The sequence below is a fragment of the Cygnus atratus genome, chromosome 1 (genome assembly GCF_013377495.2).
Source record: "Cygnus atratus isolate AKBS03 ecotype Queensland, Australia chromosome 1, CAtr_DNAZoo_HiC_assembly, whole genome shotgun sequence".
Classification (NCBI taxonomy): Eukaryota; Metazoa; Chordata; class Aves; order Anseriformes; family Anatidae; genus Cygnus; species Cygnus atratus.
Genome location: NC_066362.1, coordinates 145,425,426 through 145,451,951, shown reverse-complemented (window position 1 = coordinate 145,451,951; position 26,526 = coordinate 145,425,426). Strand labels below are relative to the sequence as shown.

Below are 26,526 nucleotides of genomic sequence, written 5' to 3'. Positions count from 1 at the left end.
TCATACTTCGTAACTGTGAGGATTTGTCTGGCCTCTACAGGGAAGTGACACAGCAGCTCTAAGTTGAGGAGTTCAAACACAGCCCTGAGCAGTGATATTTGAAATTCAAAAAAGCATCCTAGGCCCACACTGGGAACCGGCATGGTCATCTGTGTGAAGTGCAAATATTTGTACAGCATGCCTTGTGGGGCAGAGAGGTCTGGTAGACATAAATGCGTGTGGGTAGGTACCGGTGCAGGGAAAGTTTTGCGTGCCTTTCAGTGTGGACATAATGATCTGCTCTAAAAGCAGCCACAATGCAGAGCTCCCACCTTGTGCCCTGGCACTCCACCTGCTCGCAGCTGTGCTGGCTGGCACAGAAGGTAGATTTGATGCTGCAAGAGTTAAATAGTCAGGTTTGCCCAGCTGTCCCTAAGGGTGAGTGGGGCAAGAGCTGTCAGCAATAAAGAAGAGTAAATGGTCTCAATCTACAGTCAGTCTCATATGCTTCTAAATGAATCAGCTCGCTCTCTGGTGCCAGCTCAGAGGCAGCAGTGCCTGTGATGGGATGGAGTGCATGATAATAAAGTTTTCTTCAGGGAAAACCCCCAGTACCTAGAGAGAACTAAGAAGAGCTGCAAGCTCTTCATGATCCTCTTTAGAATGGGATTTCCAGAATAATGGCTCCCTGCAACCCTCTTGTGTTCCCAGGAGAAGCCATTTGCCTTCCCACTGACTCAGTCCAGGATTAACAGCCATCTTTTATTCTCGGCTGGGGCAGAGTTAAGTTTTTCATACAAATATGAAGTCTGCACTTTAGGGGTGGGGAAAGAGGGGTAAGGGAGAAGAAGGAAGAAAACTTAAGGATGGGTGTAATTCTCCGCACTTTACATATGAGGCAGTGAAGCTTGTTTGCCCTCATACACTGTCTCACATCTCTTTTGCTAATGCTCTCTGAGACTTGTGTCTTTAGACAGTCATCCTTACTGTAAGCTTTTTTTTTTTTTTAATTGTAATTGAATAATATTTCAGATGCTGGAGGATGCATTTGTCAGAGGAGTTCCTGAAGATACAGGAACAGGATTCATGTTATCTGATGAATCTGATGAAATTGACTAAATTAACAGAGAGCTATGAAAGATAAGTAGTAGGAATATTATTTTTTGTAGTAGGAATCCTATTGTACGACTAACTGTTTTTAAGGAACCGTATAACAAAATGTTAGTCTATTTGTGCTCCTACACTCACTAGTCTGACAGTTAAGAGATCGAATTTATGAATATCATAATGTGTGCACCTCACTGGGCATTAGAGCCTTCCCCTGCATGCTTGCTACCCTTGACCTGAGAGACCCTGAATGCGTGCACACCATTTGAACTAATTTCCCCAAATCAGTTTCATTTTTGCATTCCGAGTATACATGTGACTCTTAGTCACATGCAAAAGCCCTGCATTTAACAGAGTTTACTGTGATTGATGTGATGTAACATGCCCTACATCATGTGGTGTGGAGAAACAAGGGTGTCTCCCTTAATGGAGTCACAAGGAGTGTGCAGATGAAGTACAAGTTTATACTTTCACTAAAATATAGCTAACTACTTTTTCTATATTCATTCAAAGTTGTTTTCTATACATTGCAAAGTGCTTTTCAGAATTCTGTGGATATTACAATTCCATTTTTATCGAGTCTTATGTAAGTATAGATGTCTGAAGAAGGTAGAGAGGTGAGACTGATTTAGCACATCAAATATCATGGATCAGTTCTGCTATAAACTTCTGATACAGTTATAAAAGCAAGTCTCTTGCGATAAACAGGCCTGGACTCAGTGCTTAGGACTTCAGCTGACTTGATTTTCTTCTTCCACAGTTATTATAGTAGCCTCTGCCAATTCTCTGATCTGTTAAACTTTGACAATTTCTTTGAAGTTAGTTTTATTTATATCAGTATTATTTTTTTAAACAATTTGTCGAACTTTTGATCGGTTCTTTTTATCTATTCTGTTGAAGGAGGATGGCTGTATGTGTGTGTATGTAATATTTATGTAGTTATAAAATATATGCATATATATGCACACATACACGTGTCCAGTTGTTAAACTGGCAGCTTAAGAATATATCATCTCCAGATAATTGATAGGTACTATAAAAGTCTCTATATTAACAATACTGAAGTTACTATGATCATGCTTAAGTCTTGCGCACGTTTCTGGGTTTATTAAAAGAAAGACATTTGAAAAAGTTGAAGTGACTGCAAACATTTATTGTTTAGCTTTTTTCTGTTCTTCCCTGAGTTTATTTTTCCTGAAGGTGGATCTTGTTTTGCAGAAGGATTTAGAATTCAGCACAGCAGGATGTCTGCAAACCAGGACTGAAGCAACACAGTGAAATTTTTGGCAGAATAGTTCTAAGCACCTATAAGAAACAGTGAAAAGTATCTAGTAGTATTGAGGGAGAGGAGTGTCAGAATATGAAATCGGAGCAGGTTAGCAGGGAGACAATGACTATTGGAAAACAAATACAAAAAATACACTGTAAAAAAATGAGATGTTGACAGAATTCAATAATGCAAAATGGAGTGTTTTTTATTTTTTTTACAGCTCCAGCTTTTTATGTCAAGTAATTACATGAGAAACCTTTACTTAAGAAAGTATTTGTCTCTTAGGATGAAAAGAGAAACTTGAGATGTGAGCCAAAAATCTGAAATGGAGTTATCAAATGAAAAGATCAAAATGCAATGTTTAAAACTAAATCAGTTCATTGTTATGAGGACCCTGTTTTATATTTTTGAATACATGGGACTGGCTCTAGCAAGGTTGGAAGCCAACAAGGCATTAGCAAAGTGACAGGATAGAAGAGTTAGTAAGATGGGGCAGGTGCCTGTAGCTGGGAATACTGCTGAGGTGTGAATAAGGTTAGCGAGCACACAGTTACAGAAATGCATAATTTTGTTTAGTTACAGTAGTAATGCTTCTGGGAAGATTTCACGTGATAACCTTCTCTTAAGTTGTTTCACTTCTTAGGATGTTTTCTGAACACTGGAATAGCAAAACTGTGGAGCAAAAGATCTGGCATCATTTCTGCAGTCCAGGGATACATTCTTCTAAGTATAGACTTAGTGTGTTCCCTCTAGATGTGTGTCAAAAACTGTAGTATATCACCAGGCAACAAACCCAACTCTGAATAGGTTCATCTCAAGCCATGATTGACTTAATCCTGTCTTTCCACGACTGGAATTGTAAGTTTAAGTTGTGTTACACTACGTATGATTTTATGCATATTGTTTTCAGAAATAAGAGAAGAAATGTGGTATTTTGATAATGGAGTAATAAGAAAAATTATTTGGATGTCTCTGTTGTGGCTTGCAATCTCTATGCCTACAGTCATCAGAGGTACAAAACCAACCAGTCGGAGCTTTATTGCTGTGGGTAGCCATTGAAGAGTCTGGTGAGATCACCACAGCAGTCGGCTCTAGTGGTGTGCTAACTTACATTTTGTTTGTGTGTCTGTATCACTATCACCACTTCAGCTTCTCACTGATATATCTCTAAGATTATAAGGAACAGGTTTCCTTGTTGCTGATACTGCTGTCTGTCACTACCAGGCAGAAAGCGTGTGTGGGACTTCCCTTCTCTGTATTGTCACACATCACAACAGCAGCTTTAAATGATTGGGACTATTGTACAAGGAGAATTCTTAATCGAGTCTAACCAGTTCTTTCTAAAACTCCGCAGCCAAAGCAAGTAGCTGGGGAGTGGGCAGTGTGAATAGCATTCCAGCCCGATGAAGGTATTCTGATTGCAAGAGGAGAGCACTTGACTTCCCAGATTTTGCATGTACGCTTGCATGGGTTTTGGCTCGCTAACAGGTGATACAATATTTAAACAACTTCTGAAGCAGTGTAAGTGCTTACTTAGGGAATATTTAGAATATATACTGATTTTTGGGACATCATAGAAAAAGAACATTTTGTTCCTATGAGCTACGCATGTGCAGGCTTTAAACCCAAACAAATAAAAGGATTTCTTGGGGGTCTGTATTGGGACTGGTATTGTTAAACATCTTTGTTAGCAACATGGACAGCGGCATTGATTTAACCATCAGCAGCTTTGTGGATGACACCAAGCTGAGTGATGCAGTTGATGTGACAGAAAGAAAGGAAGCCATCCAGAGGGACCTGGACAGGCTTGAGAAGTGGGCCCACATGAACCTCAGGAAATTCAACAAGGCCAAGTGCAAGGTGCTGCACCTGGTTCAGGAAAATTCCTGACATGAGTACAGACTGGGAAATGAATGGGTTGAGAATGGTACTGCAGAGGACTTGTGGGTGTTGGTAAAAGAAATACTGAACGCAAGCTGGCAATGTGCGCTTGCAGCCCAGAAAGCAATCGTATCCTGGGCTGAATCAAAAGTAGCGTGGCCAGCAGGGTGAGGGACGTGATTCTCCCACTCTGCTCTGCTCTCACAAGATCCCACCTGGAGTGCTGCATTCAGCTCTGGGGCTCCCAGCGTAAAAAGGGCATGGGGCTGTTGGAGCGAGTCCAGAGGAGGGCCATGAGGATGATCAGAGGGCTGGAGCACCTCTCCTGGGAGGATATACTGAGAGAGTTGGGGTTGTTCAGCCCAGAGAAGAGAAGGCTCCAGGGAAACCGTACAGTGGTCTTCCAGTATCCAAAGGGGGCTACAGGAAAGAAAGAAGGAGAGGGTCTATTTGTCAGGGAGTGTAGTGGTAGCACAAGGAATAATGGGTTTAAACTAAAAGAGGGTAGATCTAGGTTAGATAAATTCTTCCCTCATAGGGTGCTGAGGCACTGGCACAGGTTGCCAGGAGAAGCTGTGGATGCCCCATCCCTGGTGGTGTTCAAGGCCAGGCTGGATGGGGCCGGGGGGGGGGTTTGGGTAACCTGGTCTGGTCGGAGGTGTCCCTGTCTATGGCAGGGGGGTGGAACTGGTTGGGCTTTAAGGTTCCTTCTAACCCAAACCTTTCTGTGATTCTGCAGTTCTATAATTCTATAGTCTGCGTGGTAAGGGTTTCACATACAAAGAAGGCATGTTTCTTGGAGATCCTTTTTACCCTCAGATGGAGCTGAGGTACTTTCCTTCTAGACCTCTGGTTGTCTTTGCTTTCAGGGCCAAACTCAAAAGATGTATAGCTCATGGCATAATTTGCATAACAGTATGTATCAGTGTAATCTGAGCAAATAATTAGTGGAAGCTTCTTAGCCTGTCTTCTTCAAAACAAAAGTTACATTGGAATTGTCATTTTATGATATATCAAATGAGAATTTGAATAATAAGATAAGTGTTACTTTTCTTAAGCCATTTTTCATACGTTTTCACTCAGTTCTAGATGACATTTTTCACATGCATTCCGAAAAGCAATGCTCTGATCCAGTGCTTGGAGCTACACAGTGAGCTATATAAGCAAAGTAAGGTTGAACCCCCTGCAGGGCAAGGGAAGGGACTACATGATGGAATGTCCTTCCTCCCTAACTTCTACGTTTTTTTCCTTTGAAATTTTTGCATTTTCAGTTTGCACTTTTATATACTGTTTCTTATTTTATTAAGCTTTAGGTGTCTGTAAAATCATTAGAGAAATATGCAGCCATGTACTCTTATGCAGTGCTGTAGTTTATTTTGAGAAATATGTTTGCATCAAAGTCAAGGAACGGGCTGGCAACTTTTATTTAGTACTCAGTTTGCTATGACTTCATAATTAACTCTCAGAGTGCCACGTACCTCCTTAAGTCACACGTATAAAATGGAAATGAATTAAAAACAATGTTAGGAGCTACTAAGATGTTTTTAAAAATCCTTCAATATCTTCAAATGAGCTGTTCTGTACCTGAATCTCCGGATGAGCGTTGTTACTGTTCAAAAACCTTAAGTCCCTAGTACCAAGATTATCACAATTCACAAAGTCCTACCTGAAGCAAATGGTATGGTTCCAGGAATACATGATTTCGATTAAGATTCCATATCAGTGAACTATTAAATAAAGTAACAAAAATAAGACAATTTTTAGTCTGATTTAATCTTAGATTGTGACTTCTGAATTTGTCTGATTCTTTGAACAAAAGATATGAATAATATTTCTCTCACAAACAGTGATAATCTGTGCATTTGTTTTCAGTACACATTTTGGAACTTTATACCGAAAAATTTGTTTGAGCAGTTCAGAAGAATAGCTAACTTCTATTTTCTCATCATTTTTCTTGTTCAGGTAAGCTATCCCCATTTTTAAATAAATTTCTGGATTCTTCCTAAAAGACTGAACTGGAAAAGGTTAAAAAATCCAATGTTTTTATGACTAGGGAGGTAAGTGGTTGAACTTGGATAGTTTTTTGAATTATCAATATGACAAAAAAGGTTTTATTTCATTCCCAGGTTGTAAATGTGAATCTAACCTAAAGAGAAACTGACACCATCACTGGTTTGATAATTGAATGGCGAGGCATTTCTTGATGAAGTTAAATATAATGAGCGTCATTTTTAAATTTTTATTTTGTAGTAAACAAGCATCGAAACGAGTAAAACCATTGTTATAAATTGTTGATAATAAAATACTATTAGTTATGCTAAAAGTTACATTTTTTTATAACAGAATCATCCCATGGCAGAAATTTTTCAACTGCACAGTTACCAAGGCCTGTAGAGAAAACAAATTATGGATGCTTATATAATTCTTGCTTAGCATAATACATAAAATATTTGTTTTTGTAATTATTATCTCAAGTTGTTTGCTGCTTTCTCAGTGTCTTTATTCTGAACCATTCACAATACTTAAATGTATTAAACAATAAAAATTGATTAAGTGAAAAGTTCTATCACTTGACACGCTAGACTGCATAGAAAGAAACTGTGCAGATTCTCAGAATAACTTAATTTCCTCTGGATTCTACCTCTTTCTTATGTAATTACAGAAGACACAGCTCAGTATTTCAGGATTTACTGCTTGCGTGCCTAAGAACAGCTGTATTGTATGACATGAGAAAACAGCAGTATGCTGATTTCAAATGCCGCTCAGTGGTTTTGCCTCCAAAGCTCCCTAAAATCCTTAAAATTATATTAAAGTACTGTTCTCTATAATTAAAGGTCCTTGGTACTTCGTAACATACTGGTGAAAACATTACCTGAAACATCTTGTTTGAATAATTTACTGCTTACATTCACAAAAATATAACCTGAAGATATTTGTTCCTTTTGTTGCAGTTAATTATTGATACACCTACTAGTCCGGTTACAAGCGGACTTCCACTTTTATTTGTCATCACTGTAACAGCTATCAAACAGGTGAGCAAAAGTAAAACTAAAGATAACTTTTTTGTTTGTTTAGCATTTCATTTTAACCCCACCTTTTTGTGTTAGACTGTCTCAGGGAAATGCCTATAGAACTATTGTGATGAACTTTGACAGGAAAATAGTTTTTCTTATGTAGGTAAAGTAGAAGCTTTTGTTACATGATGATGTCTCACTAAGCTCAACTATAAGCTCAACACAAGCTTATAAATTATTTTATAATTCCTTGTGTTCCAAGGAATCATTTACATTCTTGTGTTTACTCAGCACTCTTGTGTGTTTACTTTGACTTTTGTCTATTTCTTAGCAGCTCTCCACATCCTGTTACATTTTTCCACAGTGACTCAAAATGAGTTTAGTAAGAACCAGAAAAAAATAATAAGATAAATCTCCTTTCTTTTACCTTTGAGATTTCTGTAGCCTCTACGGAATGAAGAGATAATAAAAATTATTTTGGCTCAAGTCTTCAGTATATGCTGATGGTAATGTACAGTTGGTAATGATAGCTGCTGTGCTTTCTGCAGATTAGCATTGAAAATATGTTATAGTATTATCTCATTTTTAATGTGAAAATTAATACGTAAAATTGAAGTAATTTTTAGAAATCTGTTATTGCCACATCGAGTATAAAAGATCCTAATAAAAGTTGGTTTGTTGAATTTAAATTGCATAATACAGGTAAGGGATTGTACAGGTTTGTTATTCCATTTTCAAGGTAGTACTACCAAAAGGAAAAGATTTAGTTAGTTTTTCACCTGGAACCCAAATGCTGTAGTGTTCCAATTAACAAGAGCCCTTAAATGTAGATGGAATCTTATTAAAATTAGTGGACTCACAGATGAATATAGAATGTTTTAATTCATATGGAGACAGAGTGATCAGATCTATGCATTATCAGAGCTTAGTCTGGGTAAGAATTGAATCAGGAATGAGCATGGTTGCATATCTGTTGATTGAGCTGGACCCAAATTTGTTGACTTTAGCAGTTTCAGGCCAGCTACTGAAGGACAGAGAATACCTTATCCTGCATAAACCTTGCAAGTACAAATTTAACTCACCGAAATTTTTACTATATTTAAATTAGCAAGTGAGTTTATAAGCAGTACATATTGCATTCTTCATTTTCATTTACTTCATTACCATTTCAGTATAGCCACAGAACAGTTTCTAGAACTCTGGGCTTCCAAAGTAATAGTCACAGATATTGGTCTTTAGAGTATTTCTATTATTTGTTTGGCTTTTTGCCTTCAGTCCGATCTAATGATAATTGCTCTTGCATGACAGACATCAGTGTAAGAACTTAGTGGCTCAGTGAATTTCATTGCACGGTTCAATCTTCACTCTGTCAGTGGGCCCAGACAGAAACCATTTTTAGTACATAGCAGCAAGATAAAACCAGCAAATAGGATGTGAATGTGTAAGCAAAATTTGTGCAAGCAGCTTGATGTTCAGCGTCTTTTACTGGGCCACTCAAAGGAATTAATACTCTTGATGGGCACAAGAAAGGTCTATTATTTTGTGCTTCAGTATTAATATTCTGTCTTTTGGGGGAAAAAAAGTTTAATGAAGAAGTTGGACATCAAGACAGTGTCTATGTCAGAATGCTCCAAATTTTATCTCAAAACTTCTATATGGGGGTTCTGTATTACCTGTCTTTAGTCATGCTCCAGGACTATGATGGCTAAAACCGTAACAAAAATGACGATGTTGTGGGTTGACCCTGGCCAGCAGACTCTTACTCAATCCCCTCTCCTGTGCGATGGGGAGAAAGAGGAGGAAGACAAAAAGACACATCAATTGAGTTAATGATGGCTTGATAGGGAAAGCAAAAGCTGTGCACACCAGCAAAGTAAGAAGAGGAATTCATTAACTACTTCCCATCAGCAGGCAGATGTCCAGCCACTTCCTGAAGCACAGGGCCTCATCATGCTTCATGCTTGGGAAGACAAACGCCATCACCACAAATGTCCCCACTTCCTCCTCTTTTCCCTGAGTTTTTCTTTCTGAGCACACCACACTGGCATGGAATATCCCTTTGGTCAGTTGGGGTCTGCTGTTCAGGCAGTGTCAGTTCCCAGCCTCTTGCCCACACAGAGCCTACTGGCCTTTTGGAGAGGAGGGAGGTTGGATAGAAATCCTCAATGCACTGCAAGCCCTGTTCAGCAATCACCAAAATATTTGGGGTGTAACTAAACTGCTTTAATCCCAAATGCAAAGCACAGCAGCATATGGGCTGCTATGAAGAAAGTTAACTCCATCCCAACCAGACCCACTACAGAGGGTAGTTTTGATTGTCCCTTAGTAGGATACTGACTGCCTTCATTGTCGTAATACTAAATGCAGAATTTTCCTACATTAGTTTTCAAAAAAACCTACAGTGTAGTGTTTTCATTTCTTTACAGTGCTAACTATGCATAGTTGAGTATACTCTATCGTAGGATTCAGCTCTTGATGTGCAGAACTTATGGTAAATGAAAGCCATGGCTAGTAATTTAGGTATACTTTCCTACTCTTACTATTTTAATTGTTGCACTTAAGAGTCTTAACGTAGTTTGACAGTGGTCCATCAAAGCCTGGATTATGACATGCTGTGCATATTACTGCAGTTGTATCTCCCTGAGTCTTTATTTGGACAGCTGGTGTAGACTTTGGGGCCTGCTTGAACAGCTGTACCAGCTTCTGTATTACACTGGAGTTATAAAGACTCTGTGAGTTCCCATATTATCTCTGAGACCATTCAGGGTAGTGATACTCTTGTTCTACACTTGATTTTCAAATGTGCCCAAGACAGTTAAATGTAAAAATTTTTATGGAGTACAAGTGGTATTTTCCATCTCTTAACCACTGGGGCCTTTGTCAATTCCGGTCTTTAACCCACTGCAGGACCTTTCAAATGGAAAGTTAAAGATTCTTTGTCCTTCACTTTGACTTTTTTTTATAAAACACAAATTCATAAGATAATTGAGCAATCAAAATAGATTAGTCTGCAAAGTCTCTGCAAACAAAATTCTTCAGTATTAATAAATTGTACGTAGGGTTAAAAAGTTTGACGTAAGTGAAAAACAGACAGGAAATATGACCACCTTCAGTCATGGCCTCACCTGATCATCCTTCAAGATGGAGTTCCAGTCTTCCAAAACATATTTTCTCCACTTCTGCCTTTTCAGCAGCAACTTCTATAAGTACTTTGCACTTACTCAAGAGTCAATAAAATGTGAACAAAAGACGATCACTTAAAAAACATAATTTTTTCTTTATATTATAGACATCCCTATTTATCAAAATGTCTTCATTAAAATATATAATTTTGTTGATTAATTGTAACCGTGAATGCTCTTTCTCATATGTCCAACATGACCGTATCGCAATTTCATTTGTTCTAGTGAAAATCTTTTCATGTTCCTTATTTTGGTTAATGATATATTTTTTTTTAAATTTTTTTTTGCAAGATAGAGCTGTTCTGTGTCTTTATAGCCAAATGTGCATCACTGCGTCATTCCATTTCACTGTTTTCTAGGGTTATGAAGATTGGCTTCGACATAAAGCTGACAATGCAATGAACCAATGCCCTGTTCATTTCATTCAACATGGTAAACTGGTTAGAAAGCAAAGCCGAAAATTGAGAGTAAGTAACTATGACTTCATAGACTTCAGGAGTCAGGCTTTACATTGCACTTCTAGTTTAAAAAAAATGACACAGGAATGTAGTGTAGAAAATGTATTTATTACCTTTCATGGTGGTCTCCATGAAATAGACCTTCAATAAACTAATTTTTAATTGAATGCCTCTGAGAAAAGTATTTTAAAAAGTTAGAGATGCTTCTGCTTTATCTTTGCTTTAACTCTTCTCTCATAAATATTGCTTTCATTTTCTGTTTTTTTAATGGAATGTTTCATTCATGATATTTGTCCTTTGTCTTTTCTCCATTTGCGATTCTCTGTGGGTATGCACATTAGTAAGTTATTTAAGCCCAATTATGATAGTCAATCCTATCAATTTGTCCTATTTCTTATAGAGAAAATACAACACATTCAGAATACTTTCTTCATTACCCATTAAATCACAACCTCTTCATTGAGCTTCTGAATGCTTCTGCATTCCTTTCCTGGTGTTTTGAGGGTTATTTTCAGAAATAAATGTGTCTTTTGTGTTTGTTTGTTTGTTTCTCTTTCTGATGCTTAGATGCACTTGTCATCCTTATAATCTTTAGAACTCAGCAAATATGATAGATATTTGTTTGGGGTTTCCTTATTTCTCATATCTCTGTTAGGAATATCTTTTTCTGCTCTGCCCTGTTTGGGCATAAATAGCTCTACAGGGCTCACAACCTTTCTGCTTTCCTTTCTGCTTTCCATTCCTTTGAGTGTGATAACTTTTGCCTAGAGCTTCCGGGCAGTAAAATGAAGTAGAAAAACATCATGCGCTTCGTATTTCATGTGCATACCTAAACAATTATCCATTCTAGATAAAAATGGTGAAGTACCACATAACTGGAATTTGTATTACCGTAATGAATCCATTGCCTATATTTTCTCAATTTCTCTCCCATTCTTTGCCTTTCAGAGATTGTATTTCAAGGAACTAAAGGATAGCTGAAGCAGGCATAGGAAATACTTGTGTAGAGAGGGTATCTGTTTATGGGTAACAGGGCAAAGTTCTCTGACCTGTATTATGCAAGAAAACAGACTAGATCATATAAAGGCAGATCCTTCAGCCCCTAAAGCCTGTGGACACTTGATTAAATGAAGTTAAAAAAATGCTGAAATATGAGGTTTCTTTTTAACTGACACATTAGCAAATGTTGTCAAAAAAGCACCTTTTATATTTTAAGAAGATACCTTTTTGTTGGTATTTCGTTTACTGTTTTTTTTTCCTGATTCCTGCCTTTTTTTCTACTGCAAATTGTTTAGGTTATTAATTTATGTTTTAATAGGTTGTTATATTATAGATTGCTCCTGGTTTGCAGATTGATTTGTATGCCATAGCTTGATAGATTGATTAGTAAATAATAAGGATCATTCAGCATTATGATGTGTGAAAATCAAAACTAAGAGGACTCCTGTCTTTGAGTTGTATCTGAAAATTCATTTTCCGATGTGTATTTTCAGTGGCAACCTGAAAGCCTCCAGGTCTTTAGAGGTGGTTAAATTTGCAGTAATGTCACTGTGTTTTAGCTAGCTGACAATTAAATTAATATTTTCAGTGGTAAAGAGGGCTAGCAAAATCAAACTAATCACAATTTCTTACGGTTTGTTCTAGTAGGTGGATTCTCTGTCTTTTAACAGTTTATTCAAGATAATGCCCTAACGGTGTTTTATCTGCTTTTGATAAGTTCTCATTTTGAGTGCTTTATTATAATTTACCATGTCACTGTTTTTAATAACTAATGATTTTGTGGCAAAAAGGCAAGTTCTCTCAGAGACACAACTTAGGAGAGTAAGGCAACTTATGCAGTAGTCAGCCAGGCTCCACTACTCTTCAGGATGGAGGCTCCATATTGTTCAGGCTGGCCGCAGCCAAGAAATTCACTGCCTCTGGTTAGAAACCTACCACTTCACTACCTCATTATGTATCCTCATTTCCCTGGGTCTGCAGCTTGAAATGTGAAAAATCATTTAATCAAAAGGAAGTATATGAAGGAATTAATGTCTTCCTATATTTGAACAGCCGAAGACTTCCTTTTTTTTTTTCGTTAAAGTATAGCTTTTTTCCTAGACATGAAGTATGCAATTGTCATAGCATGTCTTTAATTAAACCTTATGCTTATCTACAAGAAGTTAAATCTTTTATCATCATTTTAGCTTTTCAGTACATTTTAGTAAATTGTATCAATGCTGTCATAATTTTATTTTTACCTGTTGCTATTGCTGATTGCTTTCAAACAATTTTGCTTAACTAGAATTAACTGAACTCTCCCAGACTGCTAGGGCTGTTAGAATTCAGCTGTATCGTGAGGATAATGATTAAGCTGAATCTTATGATAATGAATTACGACATAAAGGTATATCTAGGAAATGTTGAGTTACATGAAAAATTCCAAAAATTACTGTCTTTTAATTGAAACTGATATTCTTAAAACATATACTATATCTTTATCATTTGTACCTTTTTTTATAGTCCTTCTTAAAAGATGAGCTCCAAAAATTTATTGAAGGCTGTTTTTCTCAAAAGGATGTTTTACAGTTATCTTTTGAATTTATAGTTGGTTGGCTGTTCCATGACACTGTTTAACAGACTGTAACATGCTATCTATGTTTGCATTAATGAGAATTAATTTGTGCACCTTTAAATGGATAAAGAATAGGATGGACTTCTAGTGACAAATTCTGCTGAAAATCTATCCTGTTTTCATTGGCAGACTTGGAATTCTTAGTTTTTTCAACTGTCTCTAATTATAACATTCTGAGATGCTTATGCTCGAGCCAATGAGAGTAGCCCACATCTCCAGCTATTTTTGAATAGATGGTTTGTTGTATTTATTCTTAAAGCAAGGATAGTATCTTCCATTTCTGAAATAATGTTGCAAAGCTGAAAAAGACAGTACTTGCAAAATGGCTTGAGATCCTGAGAGGAAGGGTAGTAGTACAAGCCTGATTCATTTCACAAGGTGTAATTTGTTTTTTCAGAGATATTTCTGTAGTTCTTTACTCTTGTGGCAACATCCTGGTGTAAAGAAAATCAGCGAATTTTTAAAAAATTGATTTTTTGAATAGGTTTTGAAATCTGAAATTTGGGGTGACACAGGATTGATAAATGTTTTTTCCCCTAGGTTGGAGATATTGTGATGGTAAAAGAAGATGAAACATTCCCATGTGACTTAATATTTCTATCCAGTAGTAGAGGAGATGGAACGTGTTTTGTTACAACAGCTAGTTTGGATGGTGAATCCAGTCATAAGGTAATAAAATGTTCTATATTTTCTTTTTAACGCAAAGTTTACATTTTGCTTTTTTTTTTTTTAACACAGAACATAATGTAACTTAAATGCATATATTTGTGAGCAGATACATTGACTTGTATAATTTTCTGACAGTTGACTAAATTTTTCTCAAAAATTACATTATTTTATGTAAAAAATTATATATTTTATGTTACATTATTTTATGAAAAGATTCAAAACATCCTTTATGTACTTAAAGGGGACATAAAAAAAATATGGAGAGCAACTTTTTACACTGGCAGATAGTGATATGACAAGGGGAACAGTTTTAAAGTAAAAGAGGGGAGGTTTAGATTAGCTATAAGGAAAAAAAAATTTTTACTCTGAGAGTTGGTGAGGCACAGGAACAGGTTTTCCACAGAAGTTGTGGATGCCCCATCCCTTGAAGTTGTTCAAGGACAGGTTGGATGGGGATTTGAGCAACCTGGTCTAGTGGGAGGCATCCCTGCCTGTGGCAGGGGGTTGGAACTGGATGATCATTAAAGTCCCTTCCAACCCAAGACATTCTGTGATATTTATTTGCAGTCTTGTCTGTGTTCAGTATAGGCATGCAGATTACAGAGATAATTCACAAATATTTTTGTACTTAAATTTCATGTTTACCTGACTTGTAAGTATATTGCAAGGTACCTGCATATAATGTAGAAAGTTTCCCAATAAGGAACATTTAAAGGTGCATCTTATTTGAAATATTAGCTCTTATGTGAAAGCTAGTAAGTCTGTTTCACACTGAACTATCTGCATATTAATATTTTGTATATCTGTCCTTATTCTTTTTGTTCTTATTTACACCTTTTTATTCATTCCAGACTCACTATGCCGTTCAAGATACAAAGGCATTTCACAGTGAACAAGAAATTGATGCATTACATGCTACCATTGAATGTGAACAACCTCAGCCTGACCTTTATAAGTAAGAAAATAATTCTTACCTCTTTCATTTAAGGTACCCTACCAGTATCATCATTAAAAGATCCTTTCTGCATCTGCATGGTCAGCAGATGCAGAAAGCATCCAAAGCAACCCCAGGGAGCGTGCAAGACAATTCATTGGGGTGCACAAAGGAAATTTCAGAACTTCTACCTAATTTATTTTTTAATCTAAAAAAATAAGAAAGAAATCAAGTATTTAATACTCATATTTAATGTATGTATTGATACTGACACCCTCATTCAGTCTGTATGTCAGAGGGTCCACGGTTTGAGGGTTCTGGGGCAAGAGTAGGTGTTCCATGATGTGGAGAGGTTGACAGGCACCCAAACTCGTTTGTTCACTTTCAGTGTGTTGCGAAGCATGGTGGTTTGTGCATGCCTGGTTAAGTGGTTTTACAGATTATATTGTCTAGTTCTAACTAAACTAACCCTCACAATATGGACAAGTGCCTTAAAAAGATTCCTGCAAAGAAACTGCAGATTGAAGCTAATACTAATAACACAAGCACAAGAGAACAAGAAAATGGTAGAGCAAATGCTTCTACTCTTACTACGAGCTCTTCATTAGCAGTTGGCCAAACAAATTCAAAATTGTGTATTCTATTCACAACTGTGAATTGTGAATACTATTTGAAAGATTGATTTATATCTGCTATTGTTAACAATGAACACCACCCTACATGCATGTTGTGTTTTGACATAATGGTTGTATGAAACCATCACAATTATCAAGACAATTAAAATCTAAGCATCCAGAACATGAAGACAAACCTCCACATTTTTTTTCAGTGATGTTTAAAGTCATGCGATACTCAATACTTTACAAAGTGCTTTAGAAAATTTCAGTAAACTTTTAATAAATCTTTAGAAGACTCTCTTGAACTTTCATACTGAATAGTGAAAGATGAAAAGCCACATATCATTGGGGAAACACTTGTTCTTCCTGACGCAGGAAAGATGGCTGAAATAATAGAGAAAACAATATGGCAACAAAATGAAATACATTCCTTTGCCAGCAAATACTGTTGGAAGGTGCATAGGAAACATTGCTGAAGATCTAAAGAATTAGAATAAATTATGCAGTGTGGGATATTGCTGTACAGATGGCTGAAAGTACAGATGTTTCTAATATTTTGTAGCTTAAGGTATTTCCAGATTCTGTTTCAATAATGGAATACATAAAGAACTACTTTTTTGTGTGAGTTACTATAATAAAGATACACTAGAGAAGATATGTTCTGAACAACAAATGACTTTTTAATAAAAACAATGTCTTATAGAGAAAATGTGCAAGTATAACTACTAGTGGAGCAGATACTTCTGCTGATACAAAAAAGGATCCCAGAGTAAGGTTACAGAGCTGGCACCACCTGTGAAATTCATTCACTGCATCAGTCACAAACAAGCTATTGCAGTCAGGAGGTTGGACCCAGAATTGCACAAAGTGCTACAGGATATCATCAATTTGGTTAATTTTATAAAAACAAGACCTTTAAATAGAATCTTTACAATACTTTGTTATGAGCTGGGGTGGGAGTGACCATGAAAATCTTTTGTACCACACAGAAGTAGAGTGATTACCTTTTGGCAAAGCGCTTAACAGAGTTGTCACACACAGAGATGTTATGCATTTTTCTTTTACAAAGGGGCAAGTGTTCTGAATTTGCTAACCTTATCTGTGAAGAAAAGGGTCTCTCAGTAGAAAAAATAAGCATACTTAACGTGTCCCTTAAAAGTAAAAATGATGCTTTACCACTGAGTTAGGGTGCCTGATGCCAACCCTCCTGTGACTGGTGCTGACACAAATGTATATAGGGAATCAGATCATGTTGAATCTTTGCAGACTCCTTGTAGATCTGCTTATGGTGGTAGGGCTCTGTCCAATGCATTGTTCATTAAATCATTCTATATTTTAGAACAACTGTGTGCTTAATTCTACTCAAGGTTACAAGAAAAAATCCTTAATAATCACAAAGTGTTAAACCAAAATTTTCAGAAATAAAGGATATTAAATCATGTAGGTCTCACTAGGAAAACTACTACCAATAAATTTTAGCAAAAAAAGGTTTCTGTACAATTTATAAGATAATCTTTAAAATACTGTTTATTTCATTTTTATCTCATCCTTTTTTAAGTTCTATTTTTGTGTGTTTTATCATGTGCACAATGTACTAATACACTAGTACATGTGTATAGTTTATAAGACACAGACACACAGACACAGACACAGATTTCTAGGTTGGAAGAGACCTCAAGATCATCGAGTCCAACCTCTGACCTAACACTAAGTACTCCACTAAACCATATCACTAAGCTCTACATCTAAACGTCTTTTAAAGACCTCCAGGGATGGTGACTCCACCACCTCCCTGGGCAGCCCGTTCCAATGCTTAATAACCCTTTCGGTAAAGAAGTACTTCCTAACATCCAACCTAAAACTCCCCTGTCGCAACTTTCGCCCATTCCCCCTCGTCCTGTCACCAGGCACGTGGGAGAACAGACCAACCCCCACCTCACTACAGCCTCCTTTAAGGTAACTGTAGAGAGCGATAAGGTCGCCCCTGAGCCTCCTCTTCTCCAGGCTGAACAAGCCCAGCTCCCTCAGCCGCTCCTCGTAAGACTTGTTCTCCAGACCCCTCACCAGCTTGGTCGCCCTTCTCTGGACTCGCTCGAGCACGTCCATGTCCTTCCTGTAGCGAGGGGCCCATATAAGGAAATATAGTGGGGGTGCACGCTCAAAAATTTTTACTGATAGGGGTGCACGATCTGTTAGGTGTGGAGACCACTGCTCTAGGCCACCTCAGCTGGTATTCGTAGGTGAAAACCCAGAGAAACCTGATGCTTACAATAACTTTAGAGAACACTTAGCTGGCTGATGAACAGTTGCCTGGCATTTCGAGAGCTCTCTAGCTATTCCAGCAGCCATTGTTGGAATACAGGAGGAAGAAAACCTTTTAAACTTCTTCCTTGCAGGGCTGTAGGGCCTGCTTGGGAGTGCCTTTTAACTTCCTGCCATGAGGGTGGGATGTTTGAGCATTTTAACTGGCCAAATTCAGGCTGACTGCAGGGGCAATGTAGTTGTCCAGCACTGGGTATCAGTGGTGGCCTGGAATTTGACACATAACAGCATGGTCTTTACCAACCATTTCTCCCGCTTTCTTTGTTTCTCACTCTGCCCCACCAGCAAGTAGGCTGGGGTTGTGCAGGAGGCTGGGAGCAGGCAGGACAGACGACCTGAACTGACCAGAGGGATACTCAGTGCCATATTAATGTCAAGCTCAGCAATATAACAGCAGGCAGGGGGTGGTCTGTGTTGCTTGGAGATGTTTATTTATGGGGGTTGGTGAGCGTTTGCCTTTGCTTTTTTTTTTCCCCTTCACTTAGTAAATTGTTGATATCTTGCTTTTGCTCTTCCAGTTTTCTCTCCTGTGCTGCTGGTAATGAGCAAGCAGTCAGTCAGTGCTTAGTCCGGGGTCTATCCACCACATACAGATAAAATGTACTTAGAAATATTTAGATGGAAAATTGCCCATTGGCTTTATGCTGTTGATTTGTTTTGTTTTGTTCCGTTTTGTTTTGGTTTTAACCCAGGTGTAGGTTTTAAGATTTGTAAAGGATAGTAATTATGTTGTTACTTATCTTAGATAGTTTCAATAATATTTTCTTGTTAATTCTTGCTAATAGGTCTAATTAGATGATTTATTCATAATTTTATACTCTTTCATAGCTTTTTTTATACAGACTTTACACTGACATTCTGTTCTGTTTATTTTTCTATCTATACGTATATCTATGAGCTCGTTTATTTCCTGGATAATCAGAGAACGTTCAATTGAAAGCTGTTGGCTCACTTTAATACATGCTTTCAATAAAATAATCTATTCTCAAGGATACGTTTTAAAGATTTAAAAAGTGAGAGTAATTTGCTTTGTTTTTATATGTGTGTGGTGTATATAGATCTGTATATAAGGAGAATTACCTGTCCTTGTACATTAAAAAAATTGAAATATTGAGAGAGATATACATAGCAATACGCAAATTAGCACTGGTATAAAACTACTTGTATATTTCCCTTGCAGATTTGTTGGTCGAATAAATATTTACCATGATAGTAATGAGCCTACTGCAAGGTAAGGAAAATACAGAGTTTCCCCACATGTAATCACTGTTAGGATTGATTGTTAGGATATCAATAATGAGAATTACTTTTGTTTTTACCAACATTGTGCTGTCTTGTCTTTTGATATAAAGTATTTTTATCTTAAAAGTCTATAGACTGTACTTGTGTATATCATAAATATTTCATCTTTTACCTTAAGCTTTTATTTGGTGTGTATTTAGCTTGTAAATGATGTTGAGAGTATTTTGACAGTACTTTGATAATATTGTTGCATTAGCAGGGGGTCTTTGTGTTTGTGTTTCTCTTCTTCTTCCTCTTCTTCTCCTCCTCCTTCTCCTTCTTCCTTTTATTCCTTCTCTTTTTCCTCTTCTTCCTCCTCTTCTTCGGGGAGATTGAACATACCAAACGTTATGTTTAGTTTTACTGAGGGGTGGATTTGTATTTGTACATTTGTCTAAGAAGTCTTAAACGTTGTGTGTGTTTGAGAAGGCAGCATCTAAGGAAATGGAATTTATATGTGGTACAGGAAACGATGATTTGTTATCCTGGGTCTGGCACCCAGAAGGTTCTGCCTCGTGCGCAAATAAGTTTCATCCTGAAGTGAGTGAGGTAGATTCTCCTCAAGGAGCAGTCAGTGTAGCCCAGGACATTATTTGTCTGGCAAATGGAGAATAAAAATAAAGCAGTACAAAAGTGTCATGAGTCTTCATGTCTCTTCTGTATAAGATCTGTGTACTAGCAAGGAAAAGACTTTGTGTACCTGATTTTTGTTCAGGTCCTTGCCACAAAGAAGCAAAGCAATAGGAGGGAAAGGTGTCTCACTTGGATTATATCCAAGGCCCCAGCATGTGGGAAGTTAATTCATTCTGGCTAAGTATTTTCGTAAGCTCAGTGTGTCTGTAGATAGGTAATTTTCTATCTCAGTAAGCAAAGAGGAGGGAAAATTTGGCTGCTGAGCATGTCAGTGATCCCAAAGGAAACATATCTATGACTGCACTGCAAAGCAGTGAAAATCTCTTGTCACCATCCAGAGCAGATCACGTCCCTCTCAGCTGTTCTGGGCTGTGTTGTTGCTTGGGGGTCTCTCAGATAAGCGGGTCAGGCAGAGCCCTGGCCTCATGAGCTGTTGCAGTGACAGCTGCCTGCTTCCAGGCAGGAGGTATCCTTTCCTGAGGATCCTCCTGTCCTTTCCATGTTGAGTGATACGTCATTTAATAGTAGATTGCTACAGTCTGCTGTGAAAGCTGCCTTTTTTTTTTTTCCTTATTCTTTCTAAAGAGCACTTTCCTTTTTAATCAAAACAGCAATAGCCTGGTCTGTGTCCAACACTGTGACCAAGAAGAAAATTTGTGGTGTTACGGCTTGTATTCCTTGGACAGTGCTATTAGTAGAACTGTTGGCATTTTTTACTATATCAGGATACAACATCTTATTACCAAATCATTCACATAACATCACACCACTGGTTTAAATGGAAATAGTAGCAGGTTTTACATCAGAACATCAGAGGTACAGCCCTGGGGTTTTTGTTTTAGAGTTCCCTGATTTTTTATTTTTTTTTATTATTTTTGAACACTTTGAATAACATCCAAAAATACTGAGTTTATTTTTTTTTATTATTTTTATTTTTCCATTGCTATATAAATAGTCTGGCAGTAGTTTAAAATGTCATCTGTGCAATTCTGCATGTTGTCTGTCTGTAAAGTAGTCCTTGTTTTTGCACTCCTATGATGGATTGTATTACAAATGCTCCAAAATGGGGATCCTTACAGTAATTCCTACTTCTCAATAAATTATTTTACATATATTCATCTTTATGCTATGAAGAGTATACAGTAAATTTCAAGCAATACCTTGTATACCATTTATACTTGAAATGAAAGGGCAGAACGTATTGTACTTAATAAGTAACTCTAACATGAACAAAACTATAGTTTATACAAGCCTAAAAAAGACATGAATTAGTGTTTTTAAAAGTAAGTAACTTACAATTAGGATGATGAATCTTTATTTAGGTATCTACATACATGGTTGAAATGAAAGTTACTGTTTTCTCAACATGTTTCAAAATGAAATTGCTAATGCTGGACTTGGACTGTGAGGTTATTAGCTTAATTGTAGGTATCTGTATTTTTTAATATTCACTTAAATGCTTTAAGTACCACCTATTAATTTTTTCACACAACATAAAATTAATTGAGTAATACTACTTTCCTGTCTTAGATGGCTTCCATTAAGGCCTGCTGTCTCTTTCTAAATACTTATATTTTGTAATGTTTGTCTTTTGCAGGCCATTAGGATCCGAAAATCTGCTCCTTAGAGGAGCCACTTTAAAGAATACCGAAAAAATCTTTGGTAAATATTTGTGTTGATTGTTTCAATGAATGCTGAAGTAATAAGCAGACATCAAACAAAGTTACAATTCTAGAGTTGCTACCAAGAATATGATTTCTGTTGAATCACTTGATTTACAACTTTTCAGTAAGGTGTACTGTTTCTAGAATTGCAATAAAGTTAGTATTAATGATGTTCAATGACTATAGAGATTTTGGGGAGGGGTAAAGACAACTTGAATTCTTCCTGTAAATATTTGGGTTTTGAGCAAGCATTGTGAATAAATGCTGTTCCAAACAAGGTAATAAGCTTGATAAAAAATGTTAAATCTGTTTTGCTCACTTGTCAAAACAGACAGATACCCATAAATATGGCTGATGGAAAAAAAAAATCCACCTAAACAGTTCCTGACTCAAAATTAGACTTTCCACTAGTCACTGTATTTTGTTTGTGTGATCTGTCTTCATTCCATGGAAGTGTTTTAATACATTAGTAGAAATAGGAAGCACAATATGAAATACATGTTTTTGACGTTCTTTAAGCAAACCTAGTGGTAGGGGTAGTTGCAGTGTTACAAACAACTCTTTGCTGGTAATGAAAGGGACAAGGGTGCAAATCATCCTCTGTCGTGTACAACTTCCATACTCCACAAAAGGAGATCATAAATAGCAATGAAGTACTCAGCCTGAAACATCAAAATCTTAAAACTTTTTCTCAAAAAAAAAAAGCATTAAAAGTATATGTTAATTTAAACTTCCCTCTTTGCTTTTAATTGGTATCTGAAATAGATAACTAATACAATTAATCTGTAGCATTTCTGTAAACTTCAGAGCATGATTTTAAGATCTCAGTTAAATTGTGTATCAGGCAGAGATGTGTAAGTGGCTGTTTCTGGTCTGTGTAATGCATGCAGTGTTTGCCATTACCCCAGTATGATCTGTATCCTAAACTATATTACTTTTATCAGTGTGCAGGGGTGCTGATTTAATATGCACTTAAAATCCATTTTCTTATTTACAGCTTTTTGTAGTTGTTTTTAATCTTCTGAGGGTTAGTCTCTCAATCTGAATTATTAGCAGGAATTCAGTAATATCAGAAGATCACTCTTTTCATAAAGTATTAGATTTTCCTGAGGAAAGCTAAATCAGTAGCCTTCTCTTATTCTTCTTGGATGCATCCTGTAGTTTAGCCCTTGCTGAATTTTCTTTTACAACATGTAATTTAGATTCTAAAATTAAAGCCAAAAAAAGAAACAACTTAAAAACACAAGATGATTTATTCAAAATACAGCTTTGTTTTGGCTTCCGTTCATAGCAGAGAACATGTTAGGAATTGGAGACTGTGGCTCTGGAATGGCATGTAAATTGCCATTCTTAAAATTTCCCCTGAAGAACCAAAATATTAAGCCATTTTTAGTGTTTGAGTATTATCCCAATCTGTACCCTTTTTCTTCAGACCATAGAAACTTGGAGAAATGACAGGGTATAATAATCTAGTGAGTTGTATTGTTATTAAAGTAAGTTATTGTACTGTGCTATCTTTATTAAAACAAATTGTCTAATTTCAGGTGTTGCTATTTACACTGGCATGGAAACTAAGATGGCATTAAATTACCAGTCAAAATCACAGAAACGATCTGCTGTAGAAAAGTAAAAATTTCAATATTTATTTTGGGGGTAGAAAACTGCATGTTTGAATAGTGAATAAAAGGGGATATTTTATTTTGCTCAAAGTATGTGATTTATTGGTTTAAAGTAAAAAAAAAAAAAAAGAGGTAAAAGGACTTAAAATTTTCATTTTTTTGTGCTTCATTTTTGATTTATAAAATGAGTCATATAACTCCAGATGAGGTTCTCCATACTTTATTATTATTATATGTTAAAAAGAAACCACCTTAATGCAGTGCTTACCTTTTTAAGATATGAATGTTTGGTGTTCCAGTGGACTTTTCTTTCACTGGTTAGAGTATACCTACTGACATTTTTCCACAGTTGTGTTCTTCAGTATCCTAACATTACTTTACGTTACAATTAAATTGAATTCAGTAGAAATAACTCCTTTCAGTTTGGACCAACTGCAATAACACAAAGCCTATCTGTGGCAAGTTTTCATTGTTTTATCTAAAATCATAAATTCCCTCATCCGTTTGTTTGTTTTTTGCTTTAATAAGTAGAGAGGATTAGATTCTAGTCCTGCTCTACTATTTGAAGTCATCACATCTGAGTAAGGTGTCTAACTTTGTGGAAAAAAAGGATGTCATTGACTTAGGCAATATGTACTGACTAGCTGACAACCCTTCTCTTATATAGTGACTGAGTGATGATGTGTCTGTTTCTGTCGTTAGTGGTATATAACCAATAGCTTGTAGTTCATGACCAGCATTAATGTTAACATAATTTTAAATGCAGTGTTCTTGCTCTTTCTTTTTTATATCTGTCTAGAAACAGTAACAGTTGAGCCATTGCAGCTACATTGCAAAATGTTCTAGATGGACTTTTATTTCTATAAAAGTACTTTTGCAAGTATTCTTATATAATTATAGCAGTTAACATTTTAAATAGAAAATGGTCCTTGATAATGATTTTCTCCATTGGGAAAACACTGTAGAGAAGTTATTAACATCATACCATTGTTAGATTTGCAGCAAAAGTTAGGCTGAAGAACAAGTATATTTTTTTAATAATCTCTGTATTTTGTACACTGATGGAATTGTCATTTTAATTTTTACTTGATTTTCTTTTAGATCAATGAATGTATTCCTTATTGTATACCTCTGTATTCTCATCAGTAAAGCACTAATAAATACTGTCCTGAAGCATGTCTGGGAGAGTAAAGACTATCGTGATGAGCCATGGTATAATTGGAAAACAGAGCCAGAAAGGAAAAGGAATGTGGTATGGAAATAAAATACCAAAAAAGTTTCACTAAACCCTACATTTATAAGAATCCTACTGAAAAGTATATACAGCCTGCTTGTTTACTAGGCATGAATTGTTACTTTTTCCAGCAGTGGTGATGGTATATTTCTGGAAAGCCTATATATGAATTTTTGCACAGAAGTTGTATATCTGAATTTAACTGAAGACTGATTAAGAATTACAAGGTCTTTGTTTTTGTATAAAAACTCCTATGCAAATATGTTTTTTTTTCTGTTTGTTTGTTTTTGGAGATTCCTGCTATTGATGTGAGTTATATCAATAAGAAAAGAGCTCAACTCTTGCAAAGAAACATAGGACTGAGAGGAATCACCCAACTAGTGGCAATTATATAACATACATTTGATCAAAAGAATCTACTGTAGGAATGTCTGTCATAATACCTCTCAGTTTCGTATAGTCCTGTAACCGTTATGAGCACTAGAGACCAGCACAGTTCCCAGTGTCCAGTGTCCTTGTTCACGTAGTTGTTCACCATTCATGTGTAGTGACTCTCATTAGTTGCTCTAGAACTTTGCAGCAATAATGTATAACTGTATTCTCTAACTGTATGTTTGTAAAGAAAAATACAAAATTAAAAAGATATTTCTTTATGCCCAAATAGTTGTGATATAAATCATGAAAGTTTGCATTCTGTGCTGAACTGTGAGATGTGAATGGTGTTGCTTACTGTTTGAAAATTATTAGAAAAAATAATTTGCAAATCTAAGTAGTCACCTTCCAGTTTTTGATGGTACATGACAAATTAGGTTTTTTGTCTTGTTTCTTTGGCAGTTTCTTCAGGCATTTACAGACTTCCTTGCGTTCATGGTTCTTTTCAACTACATTATTCCTGTATCCATGTATGTCACTGTGGAAATGCAAAAATTTCTTGGTTCTTATTTCCTTACATGGGATGAGGAGATGTTTGATGAAGACACAGGTGAAGGACCACTGGTAAATACATCTGATCTCAATGAAGAGTTGGGACAGGTAAATTTCATCAAATGATACATTTTTCAACTATTTCTACCATAAAATAAACTTTTCTGATGTATAGTATTTTTTTTTTTATTTAAAAATTCATTGCAACTATATATTTTTGCAGATTTAAATTTTCTTTAGTGGTGATTAATTTAAAAATCAAATTTGATATCTTCTGATTTTCAGAATCAAAAATTCTGATTTCTTGGCTATGTCAGTTGAAGGCAAATTAAAACTTAGAACTTCTGAAAACACCTGTGACCTGATGTGCTAAGTGTTGAAACATAGAAAACATCTAAATTTGATTTTAATGAGTACTTCCCAGAATCACCTCACTTAAAGCAACTTTAGTCCCTTCCATCAGTTAGAACTACTACATTACTCATTACATTGGTGTTTCCATTGTTGAAATTCATTTTAGGATTTCATAAAATATTTTATATATTGTAGCTAATCTAGAAAATTAGTTCTGTATTAATTTTTCCTACACAAATGCTCTCTTATTAGATCTTTGGCAAATAATATTATTATTGTATATTCAAGCAGGAGCAAATTTATATATCCTCTGAACCATTTGCAGATTCTGAGAACTTAGGCTGGATCATCTCACCAAACTTAAGTTATCCAGAAAGTAGACATATAATCTAAGCTGTCTGGGAATTTTCCACATTCACTGAATAGGTTCACCAGTACGCACACCCCTCTTAACCTGGCATAGGTGCCTGCAATATAGATACAAGAAGGTGTCTATATTATAGATACCTATATAGTTGTTGTAAGTAGCTACACTAGATAATTAGCTCTGTCTATCATGGTTAACTGTATTAGTAAAGGATAAACACTTCATGAAGGTAATGATTTATCTCCATTGACTATAGAGGGAGATTATATAAGCATCTAAATTCCTTAAAGTAAAAGGAGATGAAAAGACACCTTTTTTGTCTGGCTAGACTAACACCAAATATCCAGACACCAGTTTCATCCAGTCAAATAATTGACTGGCATTCTCCTTTTAAAATATTTAA

General features: G+C 36.2%; 1 protein-coding gene across 3 annotated transcripts in view; it reads left to right on the top strand.

Moving 5' to 3' along the window:
* The window catches only part of ATP11A (ATPase phospholipid transporting 11A), a 128,153-nt gene that overhangs the window by 68,821 nt on the left and 32,806 nt on the right, over nucleotides 1-26,526 (top strand). For all 3 annotated transcript variants that reach the window (XM_035565551.2, XM_035565552.2, XM_035565553.2), the window contains exons 3-12: nucleotides 6,110-6,199; nucleotides 7,189-7,269; nucleotides 10,793-10,900; nucleotides 14,046-14,174; nucleotides 15,026-15,129; nucleotides 19,228-19,278; nucleotides 21,559-21,623; nucleotides 23,170-23,251; nucleotides 24,346-24,496; nucleotides 25,313-25,510. In XM_035565551.2, the coding sequence (XP_035421444.1) occupies nucleotides 6,110-6,199; nucleotides 7,189-7,269; nucleotides 10,793-10,900; nucleotides 14,046-14,174; nucleotides 15,026-15,129; nucleotides 19,228-19,278; nucleotides 21,559-21,623; nucleotides 23,170-23,251; nucleotides 24,346-24,496; nucleotides 25,313-25,510 (1,059 nt within the window). The remainder of the gene's footprint in view (nucleotides 1-6,109; nucleotides 6,200-7,188; nucleotides 7,270-10,792; nucleotides 10,901-14,045; nucleotides 14,175-15,025; nucleotides 15,130-19,227; nucleotides 19,279-21,558; nucleotides 21,624-23,169; nucleotides 23,252-24,345; nucleotides 24,497-25,312; nucleotides 25,511-26,526) is intronic.